Genomic DNA, 27916 nt, shown 5'->3' on the forward strand with positions numbered 1-27916 from the left:
TGGATCGTGTTGCTTAGGGTTTTGTTGTGTGGTGAGTTTGTAATCTCAATCCCAAGTTTTATTACCGAGGTTGATTTCCTAAATCCCTATTGTTCCTCTTACCGACAAGGCCACTAACGTTCCTATGTGGCATTTGTCTTTCTTTCAACACTTCAACAAATCATCCACATATTTTTTTGAACAGATTTTGTTTAAATCAATTGCTAGTCATCATTTCTAGTGTTGCTTCTGCCTCAATGATGCCCTTTGACGCAGGTGTCATAACCTTGGTTTAAAAATTGTGAGAAAAAACTAAAATGTCCACTAAAAAAGGAAGAGTTCAATAAAAACCCTGGTTGCTCCATCTAATGCACCTAAAAACCATATTATTTTATTGTTTTTACATTTAATGTTCTTCATAAATGAACATTCAAACAAATGAACATTCAAACGAGTTGCAAACATATTTTATAATTGCAAGTTGTGGCTCATATTCTGTAAAAAATAGTTCAACGATCGGTTGATCAATTATATGTTGATGTTCGTATGAAATTGACTGAGTGGACTGAAAGATCGACTATGCCACAAGCAAGAATGTTTGCACATCAATTACAACTTAGGAATGCCAAGCCAAGTACCAGCACTATCGACACTAAAGCTCTGTTTGGAGCCTTGAATCGGAGGTCTGTTGCGATTCCAGCTTCTCCCAGATCTCATGTCTAGATGCCCTCTGCTGTTTGGGAGCAGTGATGCTGCCAAAACACCACATTGAAAATGGAGTTGGCAGCCCCAACAATACATTTGAACACCATTAGCAAGAGAATGTTTTTGGCAATTCCATCCTCACCACATTTTGGCAAAACCATATTTTGATAACACATGAAAAATGGTGTTTCCAGCTCAATGCAAGGTTCCCAACAGAGCCTAACAGCTGAGAAGGCAGATATTTGATGCACCGAAAACTACACACACACACACACACAGAGAGAGAGAGAGAGTTCCATTGCATTCATACATTTACTCAATTATGACAATCTGTACATTTGGACAATGTCCTTTGCAGTTTCTCGTAGAGTCAATATGGTGCAACTATTTCTCAGAACATTTTGGAGAACAAAATTATGGTTAAACAGAAAGAGAGAGAGAGAGAGAGAGAGAGAGAGAGAGAGAGAGAGAGAGTAAAATTACTGATCCAGATATCCTTCAAGTGGAAGAATGTGAACATCACTAGACCCGCCTTTGGCGTTCCTGAATCTCTTCCTTGAGAGCCTGAATTACCATGCACTCATCAAAGGATGAATTTTTGTTGCTCAGAGCATGATGTAGACCATGAAGTTCTTCAGGGTTGGCCTTCTTGAATAGGCCTTTGAGGATACATCCTACTGCTTCCGAGGCCTTCTTCTGCTCAGAGTGTATGTTGTTTCTGTTATCTTCAGATGAACTTTTTGTAAGAGCTTTCTCTGGATTTTGATCACTTGGTTGACTGCTCCAATATTCTAAACATAAATGATCAGGGTCGAGAGACACTATTTTCTGTCACAATCAGATAACAAGAAAAATGAAAATTTAATTTCTGCTCAAGACACCAAGTAATCATCATTATGCAGAAGAATGCACATTTTTCATATTACTGTCCATCTTCTTTTGCCAGTTGAATACAGCATCATGATGAGAAACACAATGTTGTCACCATGCTGCTGGTCCAATAGAATTGATTTTCACAAAAAAACTCCAACCAGCTCGCAGCATGCTGTTAATATATATATATATATATATATATATATATATATATATATATATATATATATATATATATTATTCCTCTGTTATCTTTTGTAATGCCCACTAGGGGCAATTTAGTCTTTTTCTTATTATGTAAATAGACATGTTAACTAAGGACATTTTTGCATTTTTTTATTTTTCTCTTTCTTTTGTTATTTTTCATTTGTGAATGGCCAAGAGGGTCCAACCCATAGAGTCGTTGGGTCCCCTACGGTCACAAATGTGAGTCATGTGACCATTGGGGGAGCTCCCAACGACTCTATGGCAGCCCTCCTTGGTCTCATAAAGTGTAAGATTTGAGAAAAAAAAAACAGATCCAGGTTGGATCCAACCCAGACCCGGTTCCCAGCCACACATGGCGTGGCCAATTTAAACCCCCACGGGGGGGGGGTCTCTTTACAAAATCGAAAAAAAACCCTCCCGTCTCCCGTTTTCGTCTCTCTGCTGAACGCCGATCCCCGCCGGGATCCCCCTCCCTCCTCGACTCTTCTCCCCTCGACCCACCCTCACCGAAGAACCCCTGATGCCCTCCTGCCCTCTCTCTCGTCTCCCTGTTGATCCCAAGCAAGAGGGCCTCTCTCTCGTCTCCCTGTTGATCCCAAGCAAGAGGGCCTCTCTCTCGTCTCCCTGCTGATCCTAGGCAGGAGGGTGCCGCCCTTCTTGCCCTCTCTCTCATCTCCCTGATGATCCCAAGCAGGAGGGTGCCACCCCTCCTGCCCCCTCTCATCTCTTTGTTAGCTCACGACTAAAGGGTGCCACCCCTCTTGCCCTCTCTCGTCTCTCTGTTAGTTCAAGCAGGAGGGACGGCCCTCCTGTCCTCTCTCAGCCCCCTGTTCCCTAAAGGGGGCAGCAACCTAATGGTTGTTGCTCCCTCTCTCTTCTCTGTACATTTTTCGACAGGTCGGAAGTGGGCAGGCACCCCCTGTCGCACCATCCTCAATCGAGCTGAGCCTCGACCGGGCCAGTTGCTGTCAACGAGTCGGTTTGTTTGAGAATGCAGCCCTATCAAATCCCCTTCCTGTCGCAGCATGGGGACCAGGCCGGGCTCGGCATAACCACTGAGCCCACCCCCTCCCATTGGTCGTGTAGCCCGTCGAGCTAAGCTCGATTAGAACCGAGCTCAGCTCGGTCTCCGCTTTCAGACCGAGTTGGCTCAATTAGCAAGTTGAGCCTGGCTCAGTCGAGCTTTACTATCCGCCACTTGCACTGAGCCCAGCTTGGTCCGGTCGGCTCAAACTGGGTTCAAGTTTGACCCTTATGATGCAATCATCGTCCCGATAAGTTTTTAATACCATCCTTTATGCAGCGCAACGTAATCTTTTAGCGCTCCACGTCGGCACAACGAACGTGACACGCTCACCAAGGCATGATCCCTTAAAAACCAACGCTCAGAATCATCAACGAGTCCGACCATCTCCGAGATAGGGTAAAGTTGCATACGAGGACAAATGACAGAATACTTCTAACTTATATGTGTATGTAAATATATATATATACATATATATACATATATATGCTTTTAACTCAAGGACACAGTTTTGCGTATTCTTGTCCATTTAAAATTTATATCATTTACTTTGTCGTTGCGTTGTTATATGCACAGGCTACTGCTTACACAATTTATTTAGTCGATGTACAGTTTCGTACATCGTGCACTGCTTACGTAATTTATTTAGACAATGTACGATTTCGTACATCGTGCATACATTGCACAGTTTATTTAGCTCGATGTGTGGTTTCGCACATTGAGTCTTGCTTTATGTCATTTACTTTGCCGCCGTGCTGTAATGTGCATGCTTTGATATATATGTATTATATATATATATGTATTATATATATATAAAGTACACAGTTTTGCATACTCCTACCCACTTTTTATTACGCTTGCATTTAAAGATGCAGATTTGCACATACTCGCCAAATCTTTCTTTTTAAAAAAGAATTTTACATGCGAGATTTCAAAGTTCGTATTATTCGTTGTTTCGAAAAGCAAAACAAGTATTTCAGCATTTGTGTATTTGCAACATAGTTTTTGCCTCAAAACCTGCGTAACGGAAAGGCTTCGACTACGTAGCCCTAAGTGGTACGTATGTTCAATTCTTGATTTTAGTATCCAAAATGACTCGGATATTCCCGGCCTAAAGCACAAGACTTTAAGATTTATAAAAAATGTTGGGGTTTCTTCCTGAGAAACTGATATCCCTCTCATCGTAACGGTACTATCAGACATGCACGACATGTTAAAAATACGATGATTGGATAAGAGGTTTATAATAACCTCGCAACGTGCAAATGCACAATAATAAAAAGAAAATTATATAAATGGTGATGATTACCTTCACAGGCAAGATACTCAAGTTGGTTTAAAAGAACAGAGCATGCAGAATGGGGCGTCAGTTAAAATAGAACCTGACATACTCATTCGTCTCTTTGATTTCGTCAAGAAAGAGGATGGGATGGTACAAAAACTCTGATAGATAGGTTGTTAACAACTACGCTCCTCGAATAGCAATTGACTCGGTGTCCCCGTCATCGAAGTTAGGGGACGGGGCTACCAAAATTTATCTTAGGTTGTAGATCCCATAGACTTCTGCAGAAGTTGGATGCATCCCTTACCACGAATGTCTCTGAAAAATTCTCTCTCGGTCACTGGCCGTCCCCTTAGGAGCAAACTTAGCTAGTTATCCGGGGTATCAAAATACATAGCATAACAAACCTTCGGGCAGTCTCAATTGTTTCTATGTTTCTCCTGCGCGTACCTTCAAGACAGTTAATATCGAAACAAAGTTATCATGCTCATTTTACTTATTCTGAATTGTATATAACGAAAGGAACAACGCATGTGTTAGTCTTGTTCTGAATTTTGTTATCTATGCACCTACCAGATTTTTATAAGTCTGACCTGTTTTATGGGGTACAGGTGACGATTAGTTATGAACGGCAGGCAATGTGACGATGTTATCAAGATCCCACTCTCTCTGATGTTTTGTTCCTGAGCACGTTTTGTAAATTTGCATAAAGGTTTCCTTTGAAAATTCCTCTTTTGCATAAACTTTAAATTATCAACCTTATTTTGGATCTATGTGATTTTAAATGCTTATACGGAGATACAAATCTATTGTGTAAAGGAAAGTTCGCCTGTAATGCGCCCAATGTTCGTTGACTTGTTATTTCAAATACCATTTTCCGTTGAACTACCGTTTTAAACTCTGAAAAAGGATCGATTACAAAGCTTTCAAACTTTTTGTAAAAAGTTACAAGTCCGAGATTTTAGGGGCGTTACAACTTGGTATCAAAGCCATAAGGAAAACAGTGATTCTTCATCATTCAATATCTGCATGGCGCTGTGAGTATAAGTTCCGTTATGATACATTATATGCTTCTATAAGACTAAAAGAGAATTTTCGTTCTTTTAAAGCTCATGTTCGAAGACGGAGTTGGAAATGAACACATGACACCCATGCAAGACATGAATTCGCCAGCCAACGCAGGAAGAGCCCATGAGGTTCGAACGCAGCCGCTCAGTGAGGAGTAGGGGAAATAATGGGCGCCCAATGACCTGGTCGAATTATTGGATAAAGAGACCACCCACACCCACCTTTACAGATCCTTGGGGACTCGTACTCCCTTTTCTCTACCAAGCACTGTTAGCCACTGCATGGGTTGTGGTGGCGGTCATGTTTCGTCACAAGTATTGGTTGATCAGCAGATTACATCTGGCACACAAGAGGTCGAAAGTCCCCCGGACACCCAAAACGAGTGTCTTTACTGTGGAGAGTCAGGGCATTCCATCTAGTTTTGTCACCTTAAGAAAGGTAATGACAAAAGACAGTTGACAGTGCAGGGACTTGAGGACGCAACTTCCTCAGTCCAGGGTGCTCTGAGAATACCCGGGTATGTTGAGGTACCACCAAACTCAACGGGCACGCAAGGCAACTACACGCCCAACGACTCGCAAGACTCCCCAATCTACACTTCGGCTTCGCCCCTCTATTCACCAGACTCGCCACATTATACACCAACAGCACCCCCTACAGGCCAAGAGCCCTCAACGAAACTTTACACACCTCTCCTCCGCACAGAGTTAGGCGCATCGGCAACACGAGGAACTATGTTAGAACTTGGTACTTGTGGTTTTATTTCAGAGTCTGCGAACTCTTTTTGTTGTTGCGACAAGTTTTTTTTCTTTCTGTTTTATCAACCAGCAGTGTTGGGTTTTTGTATATTGTTCTCGTTATATATATATATATATATATATATATATATATGAATCTTGTCCTTGTTTCTTTGAGTTCTTTAAACACTAACTTGAGCATCCTTTGTTATAAATAAAGGATCACGCGAAGCACGAATGGCGATTTGATGGACGAATGGTCGGAGCAACGGGGATTTGTCATGGATTGCCTCAGTACCCTGGCCAATGCTATCCAAAGTCAAGTTCGCGTACAAAGGGATCAGGTTGTGTCTTCACACGTGAACAACCATAATTCCATCACCTATGAAAAAATCTTGAAACTCGATCCCCCGACCTTCACTGGCAAGGCCGATCCTGAACTAGCTGAGAATTGGGTCAAGGAGACCGAGTGGGCGTTTCAAGTACTGTCTGTAACAGAGGAGAAAAAGACAGTCTTTGGGACATATCGACTCAAGGATAACGCTCGCAAATGGTGGGATGCAATTCAGGGCATCCATTTTTCAGGAGCAACGGTTATTCCTTGGAAAGCTTTTCAGGGTGCCTTCCTAGCAAACTACTTTCTCCCTCATGCGCGGGACAAAAAAAAGGTTAAATTCCTGGAGTTATGCCAGGGCAGCGCAAGTCTGGGGGACTACACCACAAAATTTCAGAACTTAGAGCATTATTGTTCCAACCTATTCGAAGACGATCGGGAACAGGCTGAAAAATTCATTTGAGGCTTGAAGGAAGGGCTCCGACATCAGGTCCTTACCAGTATGCCTTCGACTTTCTCTGCGGCTGTTGCGGCAATCACTCTCTTGAGTGACGATTGGGAATGTTCTAAGAATGTCTTGAACAAGAAATCACCTGCCGCAGGTGGCAATCAAAAGAGGGTTCCCTCGGGTGGCCAAGTTAAGTGGCCACCTTTCCAAGGGCAGAACACGGAAGAAAAAAGCACTTTCCTGAGACCAAGAGGCAAAGACCACGGGGTGGCCCTCAACCCCGAGAGGGGTCCATTGATGTTTGCCCGAAATGCAGAAGGATGCATAACGGGCAAGCTTGCCCTCGTGAGACAAGAGAATGTTTATACTGCGACAAGATGGGACATTACATACAATAATGCCTTGAAAAGAAAGCAGATGACCTTAAGAGAAATGGCAGAGTACACCAGCCCCCTCGACCTTTTCAACAACAAATGAATAATTAGAAGAGAGTGATAGGACATGTATATGCCACCATGGTCGAACAGCTGACCAAAGGAGAACTCGTGCAAGGTACCATTCTGGTCGCTGACCAAGCAGCTTTAGTATATTTTATTATGGTGCCACAGATTCCTTCATTTCTGTTAAATTTGTTAAGCAATTGTAAATACCTATAAAACTTCTTAACAACCCTTCGGATATGTACAACCCGATAAGGAAGAACACAGTCTGTGCAACCGACGTACCGAATCTGGGCGTAGTCTTAACAAAATATCTGCCTGCTTGTGCGATTCTACTTGATATGACTAAGTTTGACGTCATATTAGGTATGGATTGGTTACATAAGTATCATGCCAAGGTTTTTTACTGTGATAGGAGGGTTGTGTTGTCTCAGTCAGGTGTTCCTAAGGTGGAATTTAAATTTTCAAAGCCTGTCCTTGCGGGTCGAATGATATCATCAATGAAAGCGCAAAAGTACTTGCGGAGTGGATGCACTGCCTTATTAGTCAGTATCATCTTTTCAGAACCAATGCTTATTCTAATCAAAGATATTGAAGTAGTCTGAGAGTTTCCTGTTGTATTCCCGGAAGAGCTGCCAGGCTTTTCTCCGCATCGTGAAATAGAATTCAAAATTGAGTTGTTATCGGGCACCACGCCAATCTCTAAAGCACCATATCGGATGGCGTCAGTCGAGCTCGAGGAGCTCAAGAAGCAGTTGCAAGAACTGATGGACCAAGGATTCATTCAGTCAAGCGTATCGCCCTAAGGAGCACCAGTATTGTTCGTGAAAAAGAAAGACGAATTGTTGCAGTTGTGTATAGACTACCGGATGCTCATTCAGGCCACAATAAAGAATAAGTACCCGCTATCTCGTATCGAGGATTTGTTCGATCAGCTGCAAAGAGCTAAAGTTTTTTCAAAAATTGACCTTAGATCTAGGTATCATCAACTCAGAATTAAGGGTGATGACATTTTGAAGACGGTCTTTCAAACCAAATATGGGCACTATGAGTTTACCGTTATGCCTTTCAGACTCACCAATGTGCCTGCAACTTTTATGGATTTGATGAATAGGGTGTTCAAGTCATATTTGGACACCTCTGTGATCATGTTCATCGGTGATATCCTAGTATATTCTGAAAGTCGGGAACAATATCGTGAACACTTGAGCATTGTCTTAGAGGCCTTGCAAAAGCAACACTTGTTCTCCAAGATTTCCAAATGTGAGTTTTGGCTCAATGAAGTTATGTTTTTGGGGCATGTTATTTTTATAGATGGAGTGTTCGTGGATGTTGCCAAGGTAAAAGCCGTGTTGAGTTGGCAGCAACCGAAGAATGTGCGTGATATCAGGAGCTTTCTTGGATTAGCGGGATACTATTGAAGGTTTATCCGAGACTTTTTCAAGATCGCGCTATCGATGACTAAACTCTTAAAAAAGGAAACTAAGTTCGAATGGAATGATAAGTGTGAGGATAGCTTTCAGATGTTGAAGAGAAGACTCACGACTGCATCTATTTTAGCCTTACCCTCTGGTCAGGGTGGGTTTGTTATTTACACTGATGCCTCTAGGACGGGCTTAAGTTGTATTCTGATGCAGAGCGGGAAGGTAATCGCCTATGTCTCGCGCCAACTTAAAGCTCATAAAAAGAATTATCCGCTCATGATTTATAGTTAGCTGCGATAGTGTTCGCATTAAAAATTTGGTGACACTATTTGTACGGAGAAAAATTTGAAGCTTTTACCGATCACAAGAGCCTCAAGTACCTGTTCTCTAAAAAAGAATTGAATATGATATAACGGTGCTGACTGGAAGTCCTCAAAGACTATGACTTCACCCTCTCCTACCATTCGAGAAAGGCGAACATTGTAGCTAACGCCCTCAGCCGAAAGACTTCAGGAGATTTGACCAACCTTTTGTGCACAAGATGGAAGCTAGTAGAAGACTTAGTCGCATGGAAACCATTTGCAAGCACAAAAGGATCAATCATATTGTCAAATCTCACTGTTAAACCCAAGACACTGGTCAGGATTATTGCTAGGCAAAAGAACGATGCACTTTATGAGAAGTTGAAAGCTCGGGTCGTTTATGGGTTCCAAATGACCCTAAGTTGAGAGACGAAATTTTAGCAGAGGCTCACAAATCTAGGTACACCATTCATCGCGGAGTGATGCAGCAAATGGAGATTCCGCAATAGAAGTGGAAAGACATCACTATGGATTTTATTGTTGGCCTACCAAGAACTCGGAAATAACATGATGCGATTTGGGTGATCGTTGATAGACTCACCAAGTCTGCTCATTTTCTGCCAATCCGCATCAACCAATCATTAGATAGTCTGACGAACCTCTACGTCAGAGAAATTGTGAGATTACATAGAGTGTCGGTCTCGATTATCTCTGATCGTGACCCACGGTTCACTTCGAGGTTCTGAGGACAGTAACAACTAGCCTTCGGTACGAAGTTAGAATTCAATACAGTCTTCCATTCCCAAACCGATGAAAAATCAGAACGAACAATACAGACTCTAGAAGACATGCTTCGGGCATGCATGATGGATTAGAAAGGGGATTGGGATTCGCACACAAGTCTTGCGAAATTCACATACAATAACAATTACCAAGCTAGCATCGGGATGACCCCATACGAAGCATTGTATGGAAGGCCTTGTCGATCGTCGATCTATTGGGATAAGGTTGGCAAGCGGATGATGGATTCACCAATCGTTCTACAACATTATACTCAACAAGTCCTGTTGATTCGAGAAAGGCTTCAGACTGCTCAAAGTCGGCAAAAGAGTTACGATGATCAACGACGTTGAGAACTCACTTTTTCGATTGGGGATAGGGTTTTTGTCAAGGTATCCCCGACCAAAAGTGTTTTTTGATTCAAGAAAAAAGGTAAGCTAAGTCCTCGATATTTCAGATCATTCGAAATCTTGGATTGGATTGGCAATGTAGCATATCGTGTAGCACTACCTCCTCAGTATGCGCAAATCCATACATGCTAAGGAAGTACGTTTACGACCCATCACACATCATTCATTATGATGACGTACACATTCTAGAAGACTTAACCTTTGAAGAAAGACCAGTGGAGATCGTAGATAGACAAGACCAGGTGCTAAGATAAAAAACTATCTCTCTAGTCAAGGTTCGTTAGTAGCATCATAAAATCAAGAAATGCACATGGGAACCTGAAGCCAACATTAGGGAGAAATACCCTGACTTGTTTCCTTAAGTTTTAACTTCTGCAAAATTTTAAGGACAAAATTAATTTAATAGGGGTAGAATGTAAGATTCGAACAAAAAAAACAAATTGGATCCAGGTTGGATCCAACCCGAACCCGGTTCCCAACCACGAATGACGTAGCCTATTTAAACCCCCGCAGGGGGGTTCTCTTTACAAAATCGGAAAACCCCCTTACTGTCTCCCATCTCCCTCTCTACTAAACCCCGATCCCCGCCGAGATCCCCCTCCCTCCTCAACCCACACTCACCGGAGAACCCCCGATGCCCTCCTGCCCTCTCTCTCATCTCCCTATTGATCCTATGTAGGAGGGAGCCGCCCCTCCTGCCCTCTCTCTCGTCTCCCTGTTGATCCTAGGCAAGAGGGTGCCACCCTCCTGCTCTCTCTCTCATCTCCCTATTGATCCCAGGCAGGAGGGCATCGCCCCTCCTGCCCTCTCTCTCGTCTCCCTGATGATCCCAAGCATGAGGGTGCCACCCCTCCTGCCCTCTCTCGTCTCTTTGTTAGCTCATGGCAGGAGGGCACCACCCCTTCTACCCTCTCTCGTCTCTCTGTAAGCTCATGGCAGGAGGGCGTCACCCCTCCTGCCCTCTCTTATTGCTCTGTTAGCTTACGGCAGGAGGGCACCGCACATCCTACGCTCTCTCATCTCTCTGTTAGCTCAGGCAGGAAGGGCGGTCCTCCTGCCCTCTCTCGACCCTCAGTTAAGATCAAGCAGAAGGGGCGGCCCTCCTTCCCTCTCGTGACCCTCAGTTAAGATCAAGCAGGAGGGGCGGCCCTCCTACCCTCTCTCAGCCCCTTGTTCCCTAAAGGGGCAGCAACCTAACAGTTGTTGCTCCCTCTCTTTTCTCTGTGCATTTTCTGGCAGGCCGGAAGTAGGCAGGCACCCCATGTTGCACCACCCTCAACCAAGCTGAGCCTCGATAGGGCCAGCCGCCCTTGTCGCACCGCGAGGTGCTGTCAACGAGTCGGGTTGTCTAGGAATGCAGCCCTGTCAACCCCCATTCCTGTCGCAACATAGGGACCAGGTCGGGCTCGGTCTGACTGTCGAGCCCACCCCTCCCATTGGTCGCGTAGCCCCTCGAGCTAAGCTCGGTCTCCGCTTTCAAACCGAGTTGGCTCAGTTAGCAAGTTGAGCCTAACTCAGTCGAGCTTTACTACCCGCCTCTTGTACCGAGCCCAGCTTGATCCGGTCGGCTCAAACTAGGTTCAGGTTTGACCGCTATAACATAATCATCGTCCCGATAAGTTTTTAATACCATCTTTTACGCAGCGCAACGTAATCTTTTAGCGCTACACGTTGGCACAACGGATGTGACACGTTCACCAAGGCACAAGGTCTTAAAAACCTACGCTCAAAATCATCAGCGAGTCTGACCATCTCTGAGGTAGAAGAAAGTTGCATATGATGACAAATGACAGAATACTTCTAACTTATATATATATATATATATATGCTTTTAACTCAATGATGTAGTTTTACGTATTTAAAATTTATTTAGAATTTATACATCTATTTAAAATTTATATCATTTACTTTGTCGTTGTGCTGTTATTTGGATAGGCTATTGCTTATACAATTTATTTGGCCGATGTATGGTTTTGTACATCATGCACTGCTTACGCAATTTATTTAGCCGATGTATGATTTCGTACATCGTACACTGCTTGCGCAATTTATTTAGCCGATGTACGATTTTGTACATCGTGCATAGCTTATGCAGCTTATGCAGCTCGATGTGTGGTTTCGCACATCGAGTCTTGCTTTATGTCATTTACTTAGCCACCGCGCATTAATGTGCAAAGGGTTATGCTTTGATATATATGTATTATATATATATATATATATAACTTTATAAAATACATAGTTTTGCATACTCCTGCCCACTTTGCATTACGCTTGTATTTAAAGACGCAGATTTGCGCATATTTGCCAAGTCTTTATTTTTAAAAAGGGATTTCACATGCGAGATTTCAAAGCTTGTATTATTCATTGTTTCGAAAAGCAAAACAAGTATTTCAGTGTTTGTGTATTCGCAATCGAGTCTTTCCCTCAAAACCTGCGTAACGGAAAGGCTTCGACTACGTAGCCCTAGGTGGTACGTACGTTTGGTCCTTGGTTTTGGTATCCAAAATGACTCAGATATTCTCGGCCTAAAGCATGGACTTTGAGATTTCTAAATAATGTTAGAGTTTCTTCCTGAGAAACTGATATCCCTCTCATCGTAACGGTACTATCAGACATGCACGGCATGTTAGTACTACGATGATTGGATGAGAAGTTTATGGTAACCTCATAACGTGCAAATGCACAATGATGAAAAGAAAATCACATAAATGGTGATGATCGCCTTCACAGGCAAGATGCTCGAGTTGATTTGAAAGACTAGATCATGTAGAATGGGTCATCAGTTAAAATAGAACCTGACATACCGATTCGGTTATTTGGTTCTATCAAAAGAGATGATGGGATGATACAAAAACTTTGATGGACAGGTTGTTAACAACTATGCTCCTCGAGTAGCAATCGACTTAGTGTCCCCGGTCATCGGAGTTTGGGGACGGGACTACCAAAAATTATCCTAGGTGGTAGATCCCATGGACTTCTGCAAAAGCTGGATGCATCCCTTGCCACGAATGCCTCTAAGGAATTATCTCTCGGTCACTAGCCATCCCCTTAGGAGCAGACTCAGCTAGTTGTTTAGGGTATCAAAATACATAGCATAACAAACCCTCGGGCAGTCTCAGTTGTTTCTACATTTCTCCTGTGCTTACCCTCAGGACAGTTAATAACAAAACAAGGTTATCATGCATATTTTACTTATTCTGAATTGCACATCACGAAAGGAACAACGCAGGTGTTAGTCTTGTTCTGAATTTTGTTATCTATGCACCTACCAGATTTTTATAAGTCTAACCCATTTTATGGGGTACAGGTGACGACTAGGTTGGAACGGCAGGCGATGACGAGATGATGCGATGATATCAAGATCTCACTCTTTCTCTGACGTTTCGTTCCTGAGTACGTTTTGTAATTTTACATCAAGGTTTCCTTTGGAAATTCCTCTTTTCCATAAATTTTAAATTATCAAAAACCTTATTTTGGATCCATGTGGTTTTAAATGCTTATACGGAGATACAAATCTATTGTGTAAAGGAAAGTTCGCCCGTAATGCACCCAAGGTCCGTTGACTTGTTATTTCAAACGCCATTTTTCGTTGAACTACCATTTTAAACTTTGAAAAATGATCGATTACAAAGCTTTCAAACTTTTTGTAAAAAGTTACAAAGTCCGAGATTTTGGGAGCGTTACATAAAGTGTATAAAAGGGGATTTTGCCCCCACCACTCCACAATGCTTTTTCATAGCATTTCAATATATCATTTTTATATTGCAAGCTCTCTCCCTCTCACATTGTGTGTGTTTGGTGCCTAGCCCTTTATGACTTACTGTATTTTGCCCGTTAGTGGCTTCTTGTTTATGTGCTTTGCATTCATTATAGTCACTTTGTGACATTGTTCTTTGCACTAGTGTTTCATTACACATGATTCTTTGTGCCTTCATTTTTTCCCCTTCAAATGATCATCTCTCTCTCTCTCTCTCTCTCTCTCTCTCTCTCTCTCTCTCTCTCTCTCTCTCTCTCTCTCTCTCCATGTTACATGCACGTGAGGATGCATGCATATGATGCCCATGGTTTATAGTGAACAATAACAAGTTCACCAACACTTGTCACCCTGGACAAATACTGAAACCACGCCAACATTTTGTTTTGGATATCACTAGCAAGTGCATATTCACAATATTTTCAAAACTCCAAAAACTAGAAAATCCTGTTAAAAAATAAGGTAACATGCATATATACACATATCCCCCAGCATAGGACTCAAAATAATAACGTAGCTGCAATAACAGGAGATCTACATGCAACTTAAGAACAAAGGCTACCCTACCAAAAGGATGTTCAAGTTGGCATGATATTTGTGTATACTGTTAGTAGAAAAATGCCGATGTCACAGAGGATATCATAGAAAATATTCAATTTAATAACTGGTCCTCACAGCACAGAATGCATATTTTTAGTTGTGTGTGTGTGTGAGAGAGAGAGAGAGAGAGATCATAACCTGTTGAACAATCAGTGCCTCAGAAGAATAGAAAAAACATCCACTTTGCATGTTTATTTTCAGTTGTAATGTGCAGGAATGCTCATACAACAATATTTCATATACATGGATGCATCTTTTTTCTTTTTCAACCACAGGAGGATGTGTCGATATGGTTTCCTAAGGAAAATTCTAATGCACATTTGGTACATGAAATAGATCAATGAGCTGCTACTACTAAAACAACAGCAGCTCCTTCACTTACGGTGAAAAAGAAATTCTAACGACAAAAGAAACATAGTTGATTTACAGCCATGCTCTTTGAACTGGAATAAAAGAAAAGTTAAGCAGATCTACCTCAACAAAGGATGGCGATGAGAGCCCAAACATTTCAAATCCATCAACCGATCCAGGAGGTTGTAGGGCACACAGGTTTTGTTTCGCCTGGCTATGTTGCCTAGCAATCTCTTGATTCACCTTCTCACGTACCATGTCCCAACATTTACTGGCAGAAACATGTATGAAGACCTCAGTGGGACAATCCTCTACCATAACCTGATTTTCAGAATAAGAAAATTAGCCACATAACAATGCTAGACCTCCATAAATTCATAATTTTACATCATCCACTCATCAGTCCTGAGTACAACATTAGGTGGCATAGAGAAGTGAAACATCATGGATCCCAGCATTAAAAAACTTTGAAATTACATATTAGCTGCTGAAAAGTTTGAACTGTGATTTCCTGGATATCAGTCAAGATCTTCATGTCAACAATGTGGCACATTTCACAGTTTGTAACTAGATGCAGTTCTATGCCAGTATGCCTCTACTCTCCAGTCTCCAAATACAAGCTGTATAAAGCATGGGTAAGAATCTGATGCTGCTCAACATTCCACACACACACACACACACACACACACTGTGTGTGTGTATTCACTTTTTATCAAACAGAAATCTTATCCTTACCTTTATCAAACAGCACATCCATCATTACTAACTTTACACATCTAGGAGATTATGCTGCTGAAGTTGGCTTCACTGAGACACAATTCTCCATATTGCAAGATACTGAAGGAAGATTTGCTTGCTAAAAAGGTAGAAGAAAAAACTTTCTTATCATTCATCACCTCAAAGTCATCTAAATGGGTCTATCTTTGCCTATTAGGGATGAATGTGAAAGTTCTGATCCATGGCTGTAGAGCAGGCCTTTTTTAATCTTAGTAGATTAAACATGAGTTTTCTTCCAAGTCAATGTTGAAGGACTCTGTGGAACTTTGAAAACCTAATTGCATAGATTCAAAATCAATTTCTTAACTTGCAGTTGATGCATTGATGTTACCAAAAAAGTGTAGTGAATCCTACACATATACCCCTTACTAACAAGGATTAGTAGATACTAGAGAAATGCCACCAAGGACTGCAGACCATGTTCATCAATGATCCAAGCTACCAAGACAGTAGCCGACCAAGTTGGTATGAAAGAAAAAGCAAATCATCTGAACCCAGCCCAACTCTGCTCTAACTTAACAGACTCAATCTAAACCAGAAGCAGCAAGTCTCAGCCCTGTTCGTGATTTGTGGCCGGCCTATATATATATATATATATATATATATATATATATATATATATATATATATATATATATATATATATATATATATATATATATATAGAGAGAGAGAGAGAGAGAGAGAGAAAGAGAGGGAGAGAGAGAGAGATTCTGAACTATTTAAATAAACTCCCCAAAATGACTAGCTAATAATGACCAATGACCTGCCAATGAACATTCATTCAGCTCTGACTACCAAGAGAATTAAATGAGTTTGTAAATAGAAAAGTGCCTGCGAAAAGTCTGAATGATCCTTTATTCAAGCATGACTAGAATACAAAAGATCACATGACAAAGTTGTAAATAGAGAGAGTTGCCTCTGGGTAGCATATAATTCTTCGTCCTTGGATTTCAAATACTTTTAGATTAACATGGGTGTGATTTGAGAAAGCCAAATCCAAATCCCATAGCGACAGATTTATGAAACGCCTTAGAAATGATTTATAGAGACACTCGCATACACAAGCATGGTATAGTAAGAAATTGAAAGATTTAAAACTAAAATAACAGTCGTGTGAAAACAACAAAGTCAAATATGTAAGAAACCAAAAGCAACAAGAGCACTAGCTCATACTTTACATCTTTAAAACAGAAACATGGAGCAGAAAAGCAAGTTACCCTGAAGAGTGGTAAAGAATTTCCCGAGTCAAGGATTTCTGAGACATAGTAACACATTTGTGTTGGATCAAGAACACTAAGGTATCTAACCCGGCTTTTGAACCCTGTTAAGGAAATAACAAGAAAAGGTTGAAAAGGAATAGAACTGCCTAAAGTACATTCTTATCAATATAATTGTATAAAACTCCAAACATAACACAGCATACCCTTGGGAAATATCATCTGCCTGTTACACCATGCCTTTCCAGGGACCACAAGTCCAAAATCCAGCAGCTCTACAGTACAGTTGAACCTCCTTACCACTTTTGCAATGCGAGGACCCTTTTGGCAGTTTCTATTCAGATGTTTTACAACAATAGATCGACTTGATGAGACTGGAGACTGCATGCAGGATCCATTTTTTATTTGAATGGTGGTGGGATCAGATACATTTTCACCTTTCTGCACATTGTTTAAGTTACCACAAGAATTCAACTGCAAATGCTTCCCATTGCTACATTCATTTGCAAGCTGCTGTTTGTTAAGGCCTTTTTCTGATGATAAATCTTGAAGGTTACTTGAAGAACTCAAATTATTATTGCAGCTTTCATCTTTTCTATGGGAACTTACAGCCTCTCTAAATGGATGGTTAGCCACATTCTTAGTTGGCACACCAGGCTGTTTAGCTTTCCCATTGACCACAGCTGATTCATCAGTCTCCAGGATACCAGAAACTTGGTCTTTCTGAGAATTACTGCCAGCAGTTTTATTCTCAACTGTCATAAACCTTTCTAAAACTTTTACATCTTTTGTAGTGGACTCTTCCACTTTCACCTGGATAAGTGAACCACATCCCTTTTCAGCTTGATCCTCATCATCGTCATCACTAAGACAAATAATATTTCTGTGAGATGTGCTTGATATAGACTTGCTACTTTCTGAGTTACTCAATTTACTGACAGTAGTTAAAGCAGAAAATGTTCTTTTGTGCACTTTAATAGAGTTATCAGGGAGCTTAGTATAGGACGTGTCCTCTTCTGAAAGCTGGCAAACAGGGAAGGATTCCATTGGTATCTTTGGAACTGAGTGCCCATCACTAATCTGCAACTTATGGCTGCTTAATTTGTAATGGCTAGGAGAACTTAGTTCACGAACATCATGATCAGAAAAAGCTACACCATCTTCACACCTTACTTGACATGGTTCATTCAAATCAGACACTTTTCCTCTATCCTGTTTGAAAACAGAAACTTGAGCAATAGAAGCCAACTCAGTTGTAGAAGCTTTTAGTTCTTGATGTAATGGAAAATCACAATCTTTGGCACCAACCAGTTCTGCTGTGGTCTGTACTGTATGATATTTTATTTTGGTTTTGCCAAAAGAGGTTGGCTGCACGAGGGGCTTGTTTGTTTCTAACTGCTGGGCATGAACATTAGCAGTATTTCTCAATGAAACATCATCTACTGGCTTTTGTTCTTTTGGCTTTGTCTCTTCAAAGCAGGGATTGCCAACTAATGCACTTTTGTTCTCAGACTCCTGGGATTTCTCCTTCTTTGTGACATGTGAACTCAAAGAAAGTCCTAGATCCAAATTTGCCCATCTGTGTATTGCACTCAATTTCCCTCCCAATGCTTCAATACATATGTCTAGGTCAGTTAATTCATAACGGAAGAGGAAAAATCTTGTACTCCAAGCACATGAGCATAATTGTTTTGCATGATTTAAGCATGCAAATGTATCTGGAGAACATTCACAACCAGCTGCAGAGAGATGCAAATCATAAAAGCATACGACACACTCCCTCTCATTGGTAGCATCAAAGTTCACATCCATTTTCCTAAACTGTGTAGGGTTGCAGAAAAACTGCCTTCTGGCACGCTCTATGTCAACACGGGTCTATGCAAGAAAAGAAGATCAAAGAATAATCCTCAAGTCAGTTTATCACAAAAGCACATTTTACAGGACAGTTAAATCCCACTATGAAGTAACACTAATGTTCTTAAATGTTTACCTTGAATGCCATTGTCAAAATTCCATCCTTTCCACAAACAGCTTGCCAACTTAAGTTGCCAGGAGTCTCTTTTCTCAGAAGGTGGAGCTCCCAGAGAGCTCTAACAGCTTCCCGTGCTGCCCCTAGTAACAACTTGTCATGGGACAGGGATGTTCTACGGTGTTGCTGAGAATAAAGTTCAACAGCACTCTGTCCATGTGGCAACCAGTCGATAGGAGCAACATTCACTGCCTCAGCACAATTGAACCCACAGTTAAAACCAGAATGATAAGCCCGAGGGAAGGTGAGAACAAACTCCCCAGACCGCTGAACACATCGATAGACAGGTACACCTTCTGACTTCAAAATTGTTGGTGACAGTTGAGTGACCTGTTCAATGAAATAAAAAAGCACAATAAATTCTGAGGTCAAGAAGGCATTAGAAAAATAGATTGAGCACATAGCAAAACCCAAGTGTGTGCCTCCAGGAGACATGACATGATTCAAACCATAATGATTTATAATACAATAACTGCAAAAGAACATCAGAAAATATGTCAACCACATAGCAACCCAAGTGTGCATCTCCGGTAATATATCAGTCATGACATGATTGAAACCACAATGATTTATACTCATTCTAAAAGCTTAATGGATTATCTTCTAGCATTCATTTTTAGGATTCTTGAAGGCTACCATGCCCATGACAACAGTGCCATAATTTGGACTGAAGAAGGAATTAGACAGGTGTCCACTTGAGTCAGCCTTACATAATTACATTCAGTTCAATCCAAGTTCTTTATCTCTATCAACTAGATGGCCTTTTCTTTTACATAGTTCAAAAAGAAAATTCATAATTCAAAAGTTATTATAGTGGAATCCCAAAAAGAGAAGGCCAATGATTAACAAACAAGTGCAAGAAAATGCTTCAAGTAATCTATATGCAGTGTATGCTTCACCACTATATAGATAAAACTCGTCCATCCAAGTAATGTCAATGCCAGGGCACGATTTTGGCACATAGCTGAATTTTTTTCTTTATATTCATATAGATGACAGCTTATAGATCCTAAAGTCATTAAGAAACTTAATCCATGAGAACACCGTGCCAAGAACAGCCGCAATTTCCACACATAGAACGCCTATATGCTTATACATCGATCCAGCTGCCTAATCTTAGGTCTTACATCCCCACTCACTGCGGTGACTACAGGAGTCCTTGAGCTATGCAACTATTTTGAAAGACTGTGCCCCATGAACATATTACATTAGAACTTTGTGGTTTAAGGGCTTGACTTTTACGCACCTTAATCACCCTAGGGCTTTTTGGTGTATTGGTTAGGCATCTAACATTTGGTATCAGAGCAACCTCCACATCTCAAGTACGATTCCAGAAAGGTTGACCCAAGAAAAGTCCTATCTGGACTAGAGTGAGAGCAGAAAAAAGATAGAAAGGGTTACCTGAAGTTAAGGCTAGAGTGACAGTCATCCTAGAGTGGGCTGCCAAGAACGTCCGATGTAGAGCTTAGTGGTAGGTTAGAATCTTGGTTGACTTTACACACCTTAATCACCCTAGGGCCTTTCAATGTATTAGTTAGGCATCTAACACATTAACATCAGCCTCACAAGGAAAGTAGCTATGTAAAGTATCAGCCCACCCTTTGTGAATAATCATGAATGAAACATTTGTTAGTAGAGACCAACCACCTAAAACTTTCTCAGCATTTGACATCATAACTATACACAGCTGAACTAGAAAGAACATGAAAGAAATAGTGGGAAAAAAAACTAAAAGTGAATTATTTTTAAGGCCAGTAAAAGCCAAACTTCCCCTCTTTCAGCTCTGCTTTTTAAGTCTCAATCCCTGATACAGATCAGATTGTTCAAGCTTATATCATTAGAAGCTCAAGTTATGCCAAGTTTGTCTCATGTTCATAATAGAAAAGCTTACTTATTAATTTTGTAAAGTCGATACATAGGCAGAACTAGATATTGTTTGTTGTTATCAAAAGTTTTATACATGCATTAATAGGAAATAGGCCCAACACAATTTCAAATGAGAAAAGTTTAATCATTTCAATTTGTTGTTTGTAATATCCATCTCTAATCTAAGTAATAATATGCAACACCAATCTCAATGGTTTGCCTCAAGACTCAAGAGGACCAGTGTATCCTCTTGTCCGTAAGGGGTGGCAGTTGGAACAAAGACATTTGTTTATGAATTCCAATGCGATAGAAACCAACCATCACAATGTTACTAAAATGAAAGAGTATGAAGCCTTTATTCATGCACAACAGTCAAAATTACCATTCCAGAATGTTCTCCCTTAATGCAAAATAAACATTCCTATGCCATGCTAAGATTCAACCTCAAGGAAGAATAACATGCTCATCCTATTATGCAAATCTTGCTGAATTTGAAATTGCATAATTATTGTATGAACAATTTACTACGCACAAGCTTATGAAGCAGGTCAGGCTGTTCCTCAAACAGATCAGGTAGATGCTTCTTCATGGCTGCCTCCAGTTTCAAGGCATGACTTCCTGGGACGCCATACCACAACTTTGGAGCACCCCAGTGCATGTAGTTCAGTGAGTAAAGATGATGGTCCTCAACATGCTGTGACAGAAGAAAAAGAAAAGGTAAGGCTCTTTCCACATTAAAAGGTGAATGCATTTGCATCCAAAATCTTGTACTCCGTCTCCAGGGTCAGACTAAGAGAAACCTAATATGCAAATGCCACATCATGCACATAGGAAATGAGTGCAATATTTTCAATGTGTACGGAACTGGATAACCTACTTGCTGTATCATGTAAAGGGCCTAATGGAACAGAACTCACCCAACAAAATGATGAAAAGCACATGCCTATATACAGCCATGGCACTAGGACGCCAGAAATATCACTTTTCTCGAAAGAGAGCACAGATCCTGCTAGCCTGGGGAAGTTATTTAAATTCCAACCAGAATTCGCGTATGCATCTGACTCATTGTTCCCTGAACCAGAGTATGCTTTAGGAAACCCACTGGCAAATGCTCCAGTTTCCAGATCGGCCCCATAAAGTACCTAAAAAAGGAAGGATAGACATTATAGCTTACATCCAAAGAATGTTTAGAGGCAAGAAAGCAATAAACCATCTCTGTTACCTCAATCTCTTCCGTTGGCTTCTCAACCATCCGCCAGTATTCACCCTCAATATCTTCCACAGATGGTTCTTGTCGATGTTTAGCCTGACTCTGGCTTGAGCTTGAAAGTGGATCTGTATCCTTCATGCCAAAGTACTGCTCAATAAAATCATCTGCATACCTCTCAAAAGATTCTAGAGTGAACCCTGGGCCAGGTAGAAATCCAAACCTCTCATCCTCATTAAGGCCCTCACGTACATCTGTGATTCCTGCATCATTATGGCTGCAGGATGTCTCTGTTCTCAAGCACCTCCTCCTTTTTTTCCTTATATGCACAATTCTGGATTTTTTGCTCATAGGTTCTCGATTTTGAAGTTTGTCGAGTTGTTGAATTCGTGTCACAAATTTAGCATTTTTCCATACACACTTTTCCTTAAGAGGACATGGCGGTTTCCATGAAGGAGGTGGGACAATTCGGCAAATTCCATATGGTTCCACCATCGGTCGTATACTTGCAATATACTTCAGAGTATCTTTAAACTCCTGGATAGTGATTATAAACATCTCTTCAGAAACAAAATTCATAACATTCATAAGAAAATTGGTTTTCATTTTGAACATGCAGAAACACAAGCTAAAAAAATCAGAAGTGCCAACAAACCTCTTCGTTGGGGTAGAATACAGGAGCTTCATTTATGACAGGCCTGTGTGCATCTTCCGGATGCCATCTTGCTACTACCTGTTTAAAAGTGAACTCAATCAAGAAACTGAACAAAGACAAGCAACTAAAACAAGGGGGGGGGGGGGGAGGACACTAGATATCACATTCATTGTCAACAACTCAACCTTTTGGCAGTTGCTACAGTTTGCACAACCACGAATAACACCCTTTGGTAGAGGAGGCTTTGAAGAGTTGTCCTGGAGAAGGGGAAAAGAAAAGATAAATGAAAAAAGGAAGAAAACAAAACACTTGTTACAAGAATAAAGAAACTATGTAACAAAACACTTGTTACAGGAATAAAGAAACTATGTAACAAGACACATGTTACAAGAATAAAGAAACTATGTACTCTAAAATCTTATACCCCTGCTTACTGAAAAAATCTTATAATCTCCACTGAACATAAATAAAACTTCCATAGCAAGACATAACAAGATACGAGATGCTTACCAGGTTCAATGGTTCCATGTCACATTCCTCATCTGAGTTTACATCAAACATCCCATAATTTATCGAAGACCTTCGCCTAAGACACCTGGTGAACTTCACATCATCACTGGTGCTGCATTCAGTATCCATATCAAACTGATCTACAAGAGCTGCAACTAGTGGAGATACAGAACTCATTTCAGCATCATTATGAATCTTCTTCAAGGTGAATGATGAAAGTGATAAAAAGCCATGTGGAGAAAAAGGCCTCCCAGATTCTCCTTCACCAGTGTGAGGTTCAATACATTGTGTACCCATCATAACTGACAAGTCCAACAAGGAAAACATGATTATTAGACAAAGAGTACAGATCAGTATCCAAAGACAGCCACAAACTGTCTTAGAGACTTGCATTTCGGTAGAATAACATTTATTACTGTACACATCTTACCAAAGGCCAAGCATGCAGCAACAAAATCAGTTTGATATCCATAAAAAGTCCTCGATGCTAGTGCTCTCGAAAAGACAATGATACATCCACTATTTCAGAAAAATGTGTCATCAATGCATATTTCCTGATACCAGGTACATTGGATTGAACCAAGAAGAATTTCTGTTAAGAAGTGTCACAATGTCAACCAAAGACAACATGAAAATTAGGTTTGCAGCTATAAAAAGATTTAATGCATCATTAAGCATTCATACTAAAGTGCTAACAAGAAAACTTAAAATATGTCGTGTTTTTTTAAAGGAAAGTTGCCAACAGGCAAAGCTGAAATTTTCACATCTTCTATTTGGCTCAAAAGTCATAAAACATCTACCAGCTACAATGACAACACATCCAAGCCAGATTAGTTATTCTTTTTCCACTTTTTTTCTTTCCTCATTTATAATCAATTTCCTTGATTACACTTAAGAGTGGATTCAAGCTTTGGATATCTAAACAACAAGAATGGAAAGTTATGTTAACCAGACACGGATAAATGTATCATGGTTGGCTATAGACTTAAAAAAAATGTTGTATGAACAAAGCTAAAAACTAGATGCTGAAAATGTATGTATGCGCACATGGTTATAGTAGTGTTAGAATCAGAAAACAATGCAGACAGTTAACCAAATCAACGATGGATCCGAGATGAATCTACCTATTTCCCATAGGCTTGCTTTTTCTCAGTTCTGTATACTAGGGAAGTTGGATTATTGCCGAATGGGTTTCAAATTTAGTCCGGTCAATTATGGTATACAGATTGATAAAAGTTTAACTATCATAGTCTGAGTCCAATGCCAGCTCTTCCTAAATCTGAAGCAACATGTTTAGGCATTAAGTTAACAATATACCTTCAGACTTGGAATCGACCTCAAAATCTAATGCCAAATCTTTGCCAATAGAATAACAATTCTAACCTCCATGTCAAGATTTGCTTTCATGATCAATGTATGTATGTCATCGGATGTCTTCCTGTGACTTTTTCTTGTAGTTCTTAAAAAAACCACCAAAATGAAGGAAAGAAAAACAAATCCGCATTCTATTATCTCAGATATTATCCAAGAGAAAACGCAGGAAATAAGAACAATTTAAGGTTGCTTCAAGGGAACCATAGTATCCAAAAGCAATTGCTTGGCCAAAAGAATCTTCTTTCATTAATTCTAAATCTCACTACAATATGGATTGTGCTCCCACGGATGAACTGACCAACTGGATCATGCATGAAGACACTGTGGGCGATTAGATACCCAAAAGAAGAGACACCAAACTGAAGAACCACAGCTTGAGAGCAAGGCATGCACACAATCATGGTGGAATGACAGCACATCCACTTTAGGTGTTTATGGTTCTTGCCTGTCTTAAGGGGATTTGTTTTGCATTTTGGGTATGAGTATAGGTCTTTTGATTGTATTTGGGCCAATTATTTGTTTGAGTTTGGTTGAGCTGAGTACGGATCCATATAGATCCATTACAGTTGCTTGGTGTCCAAGTAAGGATTAGGGGCAAATAGAAGTCTTCCATGGTTCCCTCCATGCAAGAACCCCAGCCCTTTTTAATGGTGTCTGCAATCTAACCAATTGTGGCACCCAAACTCCTAGGCCAAGACTTAAACATCCCCAGATAGAAACTGTCTTCCACACACATTATAGCTGCAAACAACTGGTGACTGTATGCAGACACGAACCTTCACGGCCTAACATTGTTGTCTCATCCAGTTGGCCTATTGCAAGCAAGAACATGAAAGGGAGAGCACTCAGGTTTCACACAACTAACTGGCTGGTCCTCCACTAGATATAGTGGGGGTTCACGCCCAAGTTGCTGGTCACCCTCTCCATGCTACTCCAGCTGGTATGGAACAAGATCAAACTCACTTCATGCACCCCTGAAATCATGTGGGGTGTTCCATCGAGCACTTAGTGTCTCTAATATTAAACAGTCCCCACAACGAAGAAGTGTTTCATCAAACATTCGGCATGCCTTTATCATAGTTTAGACCAGACCTTATAACTTCCAATGTTGCAAAGGCTTATTGCACTAAAGTCTGCAACTCGAGTTCCCCATTCATCATCTTTTTGTTGAGGATCAACTCTCTGATTCCAATTGATACTTCTCAGAGATCATCAAAGAGAGTAAGAGTGAGAGCAGAACGATTTAGGATTGCTTCAATAGAATCCTAACCTCCACAACCAATTGCTTGGCCCAAGTGAAACTTCAATTTACTAATTATGAATTCCACCACAATAAGTATTTAGAGACTTCTTCCGACTTGGACACTTAGAAACCCTAATGGATCTAGATAGATCTATGCTCAACTCAACCAAAGTCAAACAAATAATGAAACCAAATACAATTAAAAGATGTAAAAGAAAGAATCGTAAGACCCATAAACCCCCACAGTGGACATTGCATGATCTATGTGATTACATTTGATGTTCTCATGACAGATGGAAAATGAAACAGCCTAAAAACCTATGGGCAAAAAAAGTATTCCGAAGCCAGATGGGCAACAAAACAAAGAACAATTATACTTATGTCATCTAGGCACCTGCCTAGGGCTAGACATACATGGAGCATTTGTCTAGCCTTTTCAATCTATGAATAGCCAACCATGCATCTCATACATGAGTTGCCTGCATAGAAGACCCTTATGTGCAATATATAGGCAGGAATCCCTCTCATTGATCTTACCTCTGCTACCTGTCATATGGGGTTCAATTTAAAAGAAAGGCAGCTACCTCACAAAAAGCTTTTGCATTTTTGGATGTATTGGATGACATCGAAAATTGTCTATCACAGAGCTAAGAATCAACAATTTCATGTACACGTATAACACGTTAATGCGGAAGTATGGATTAACCATGACAAGAACGACCAAGACATTGGAGAAATTATAACAATGCAAGCCCAACTCAATTACATTCAACCTAACGGAATAGAGATTATGTGACTACCATAACTTGCAAGTTATTTGGCTACGTGGTATCTAGCTAATTAACGTCTGAAACATGAATGATACTTCAACTGGAAGACCGTAAACCTAATAATTTTTCAAATTGCCATGATATTGAACCCTTTCCTTAAACACCATCAGATGGAATAACTAGTACCGTCATTTTTACTCTCAAAGGATTCTAAAAGTCCTATAAAAGCCTAATGACATCACCAAAACTAAGGATTCTAGCAATATATGGAACAAAAGTCTTCATGAAACCACCACCTACTTTGCAGCAGTAAGCTTTGGCCATTAATTTAACAAAAGTGATCTCAAACATTCATCAGAATACATATAGAAAACGAGGAAAAATAGGAAACAGAATAAAAATTAAAAGAATATGGCAGTTCCCTTACGGGGTACCCCTAAAGTTCTCATAAGCAGAATTATCTCCATTTTGTTAGGGATGTTTCTATTTCAACTAAAATCACATAATTAGTCGTTATTCATGAATCTCATCTCTCTTACAGAAACTTGAAAGCTAATAAGAAACCCAAACATCAAATCATTGTAGACCACCAAAACCATACAATCCAACATAACACCACCACCAAATACTCAACAGCACATCCTTTGGCGTAGATCTACTAAACACAAAAAATCAAAGCATCAGTTTATGCATACAAGGGCATCTATTCACCGATCGTTTAACACCAACCGGGGCAATTTCATTTTCCAATTGTGGTTCCTCATAGTGAATAACATATCATGCAATACGAGACACGCGTGTATATAATTAAAATCAGTAAAAGAGAGGCAAAAAATAAGCATCTGAAGAATACCAAAAACTAAGGATCACAGTCAAATCTCTCGCATTAATCATTGCAACTCACCTATTTTCGCGCAGTCCACTACTCCAAATCGTTCAACCGTTGTTTTCAATTGTTGGGTACCTTCAAAAATTTGGAAAGATAAAAAAAGTTAACAATTATATTCCTAATTCTATTGACGATGATGGTTTGCTTCAAACACGCCCAAAGTTCCAAAAATCATGTCAAAACCAAAACATGGGAATTCTCAAAAAGTCAATTTCATTATTATTGAAGAACAACGGAAACAATAATTTGAGCAGATCTAACCCTAAATTTCTCCATCAGGTAAACACCCCAAAATATGCATAAACTATAAGCAAATAAAGGGGAAAATTTTGTATTAAAAAGCTGCTGGTTTCATGACATGGTGGTTTGACATATATTACCCGTGGTTTAGGAAACAACCCTTCTTCTGACAGTAAATGCATGCCCTAGGTATCATGGAAATCAGTTATTAAACCCTAATTGTCATTATATATAATAAAAAAGTAACACAAAAGAGAGAAAAAATAAAAGTGACAAAAAACATAGATATATATTATTTAAGAAAAATAATGACAACCATACATCAAGGTGCTCTTCATGCATGTGTGTGTGTGATGCCTTTCATGCGCTCATAACTAAAATTAACCTTTGGCATTCCCATCCATCAACCATGTGTAAA

The 27916-nt window shown here is 40.3% G+C and overlaps 1 protein-coding gene across 3 annotated transcripts; it reads right to left on the reverse strand.

Annotated features, from left to right (window-relative positions):
* Positions 1 to 980: 980 nt before the first annotated feature.
* LOC149821580 (putative lysine-specific demethylase JMJ16) lies at positions 981 to 27896 on the reverse strand. 3 transcript variants are annotated; one of them, XM_089980932.1, is made up of 14 exons: positions 27820 to 27896; positions 27274 to 27333; positions 23413 to 23574; positions 22983 to 23284; positions 22658 to 22729; positions 22473 to 22550; positions 21833 to 22354; positions 21528 to 21752; positions 21143 to 21304; positions 18706 to 19074; positions 16922 to 18590; positions 16716 to 16819; positions 14842 to 15039; positions 981 to 1512 (listed from the first exon to the last, which is right to left on the reverse strand). In XM_089980932.1, the coding sequence occupies exons 4-14, from the start codon at positions 23280 to 23282 to the stop codon at positions 1207 to 1209; spliced, it is 4005 nt and encodes a 1334-aa protein (XP_089837058.1). In that variant the 5' UTR covers positions 23283 to 23284; positions 23413 to 23574; positions 27274 to 27333; positions 27820 to 27896; the 3' UTR covers positions 981 to 1206. The 3 variants fall into 3 exon arrangements, with proteins under 3 accessions (XP_089837058.1, XP_089837057.1, XP_089837059.1); XM_089980931.1 differs by lacking the exon at positions 27820 to 27896 and having other exon boundaries at positions 27274 to 27614; XM_089980933.1 differs by lacking the exon at positions 27820 to 27896 and having other exon boundaries at positions 1207 to 1475; positions 27274 to 27618.
* Between the last annotated feature and the right edge of the window lie 20 nt (positions 27897 to 27916).

Source organism: Nuphar pumila, chromosome 11 (assembly GCF_984573655.1).
Source record: "Nuphar pumila chromosome 11, dmNupPumi1.hap1.1, whole genome shotgun sequence".
Lineage (NCBI taxonomy): Eukaryota > Viridiplantae > Streptophyta > Magnoliopsida > Nymphaeales > Nymphaeaceae > Nuphar > Nuphar pumila.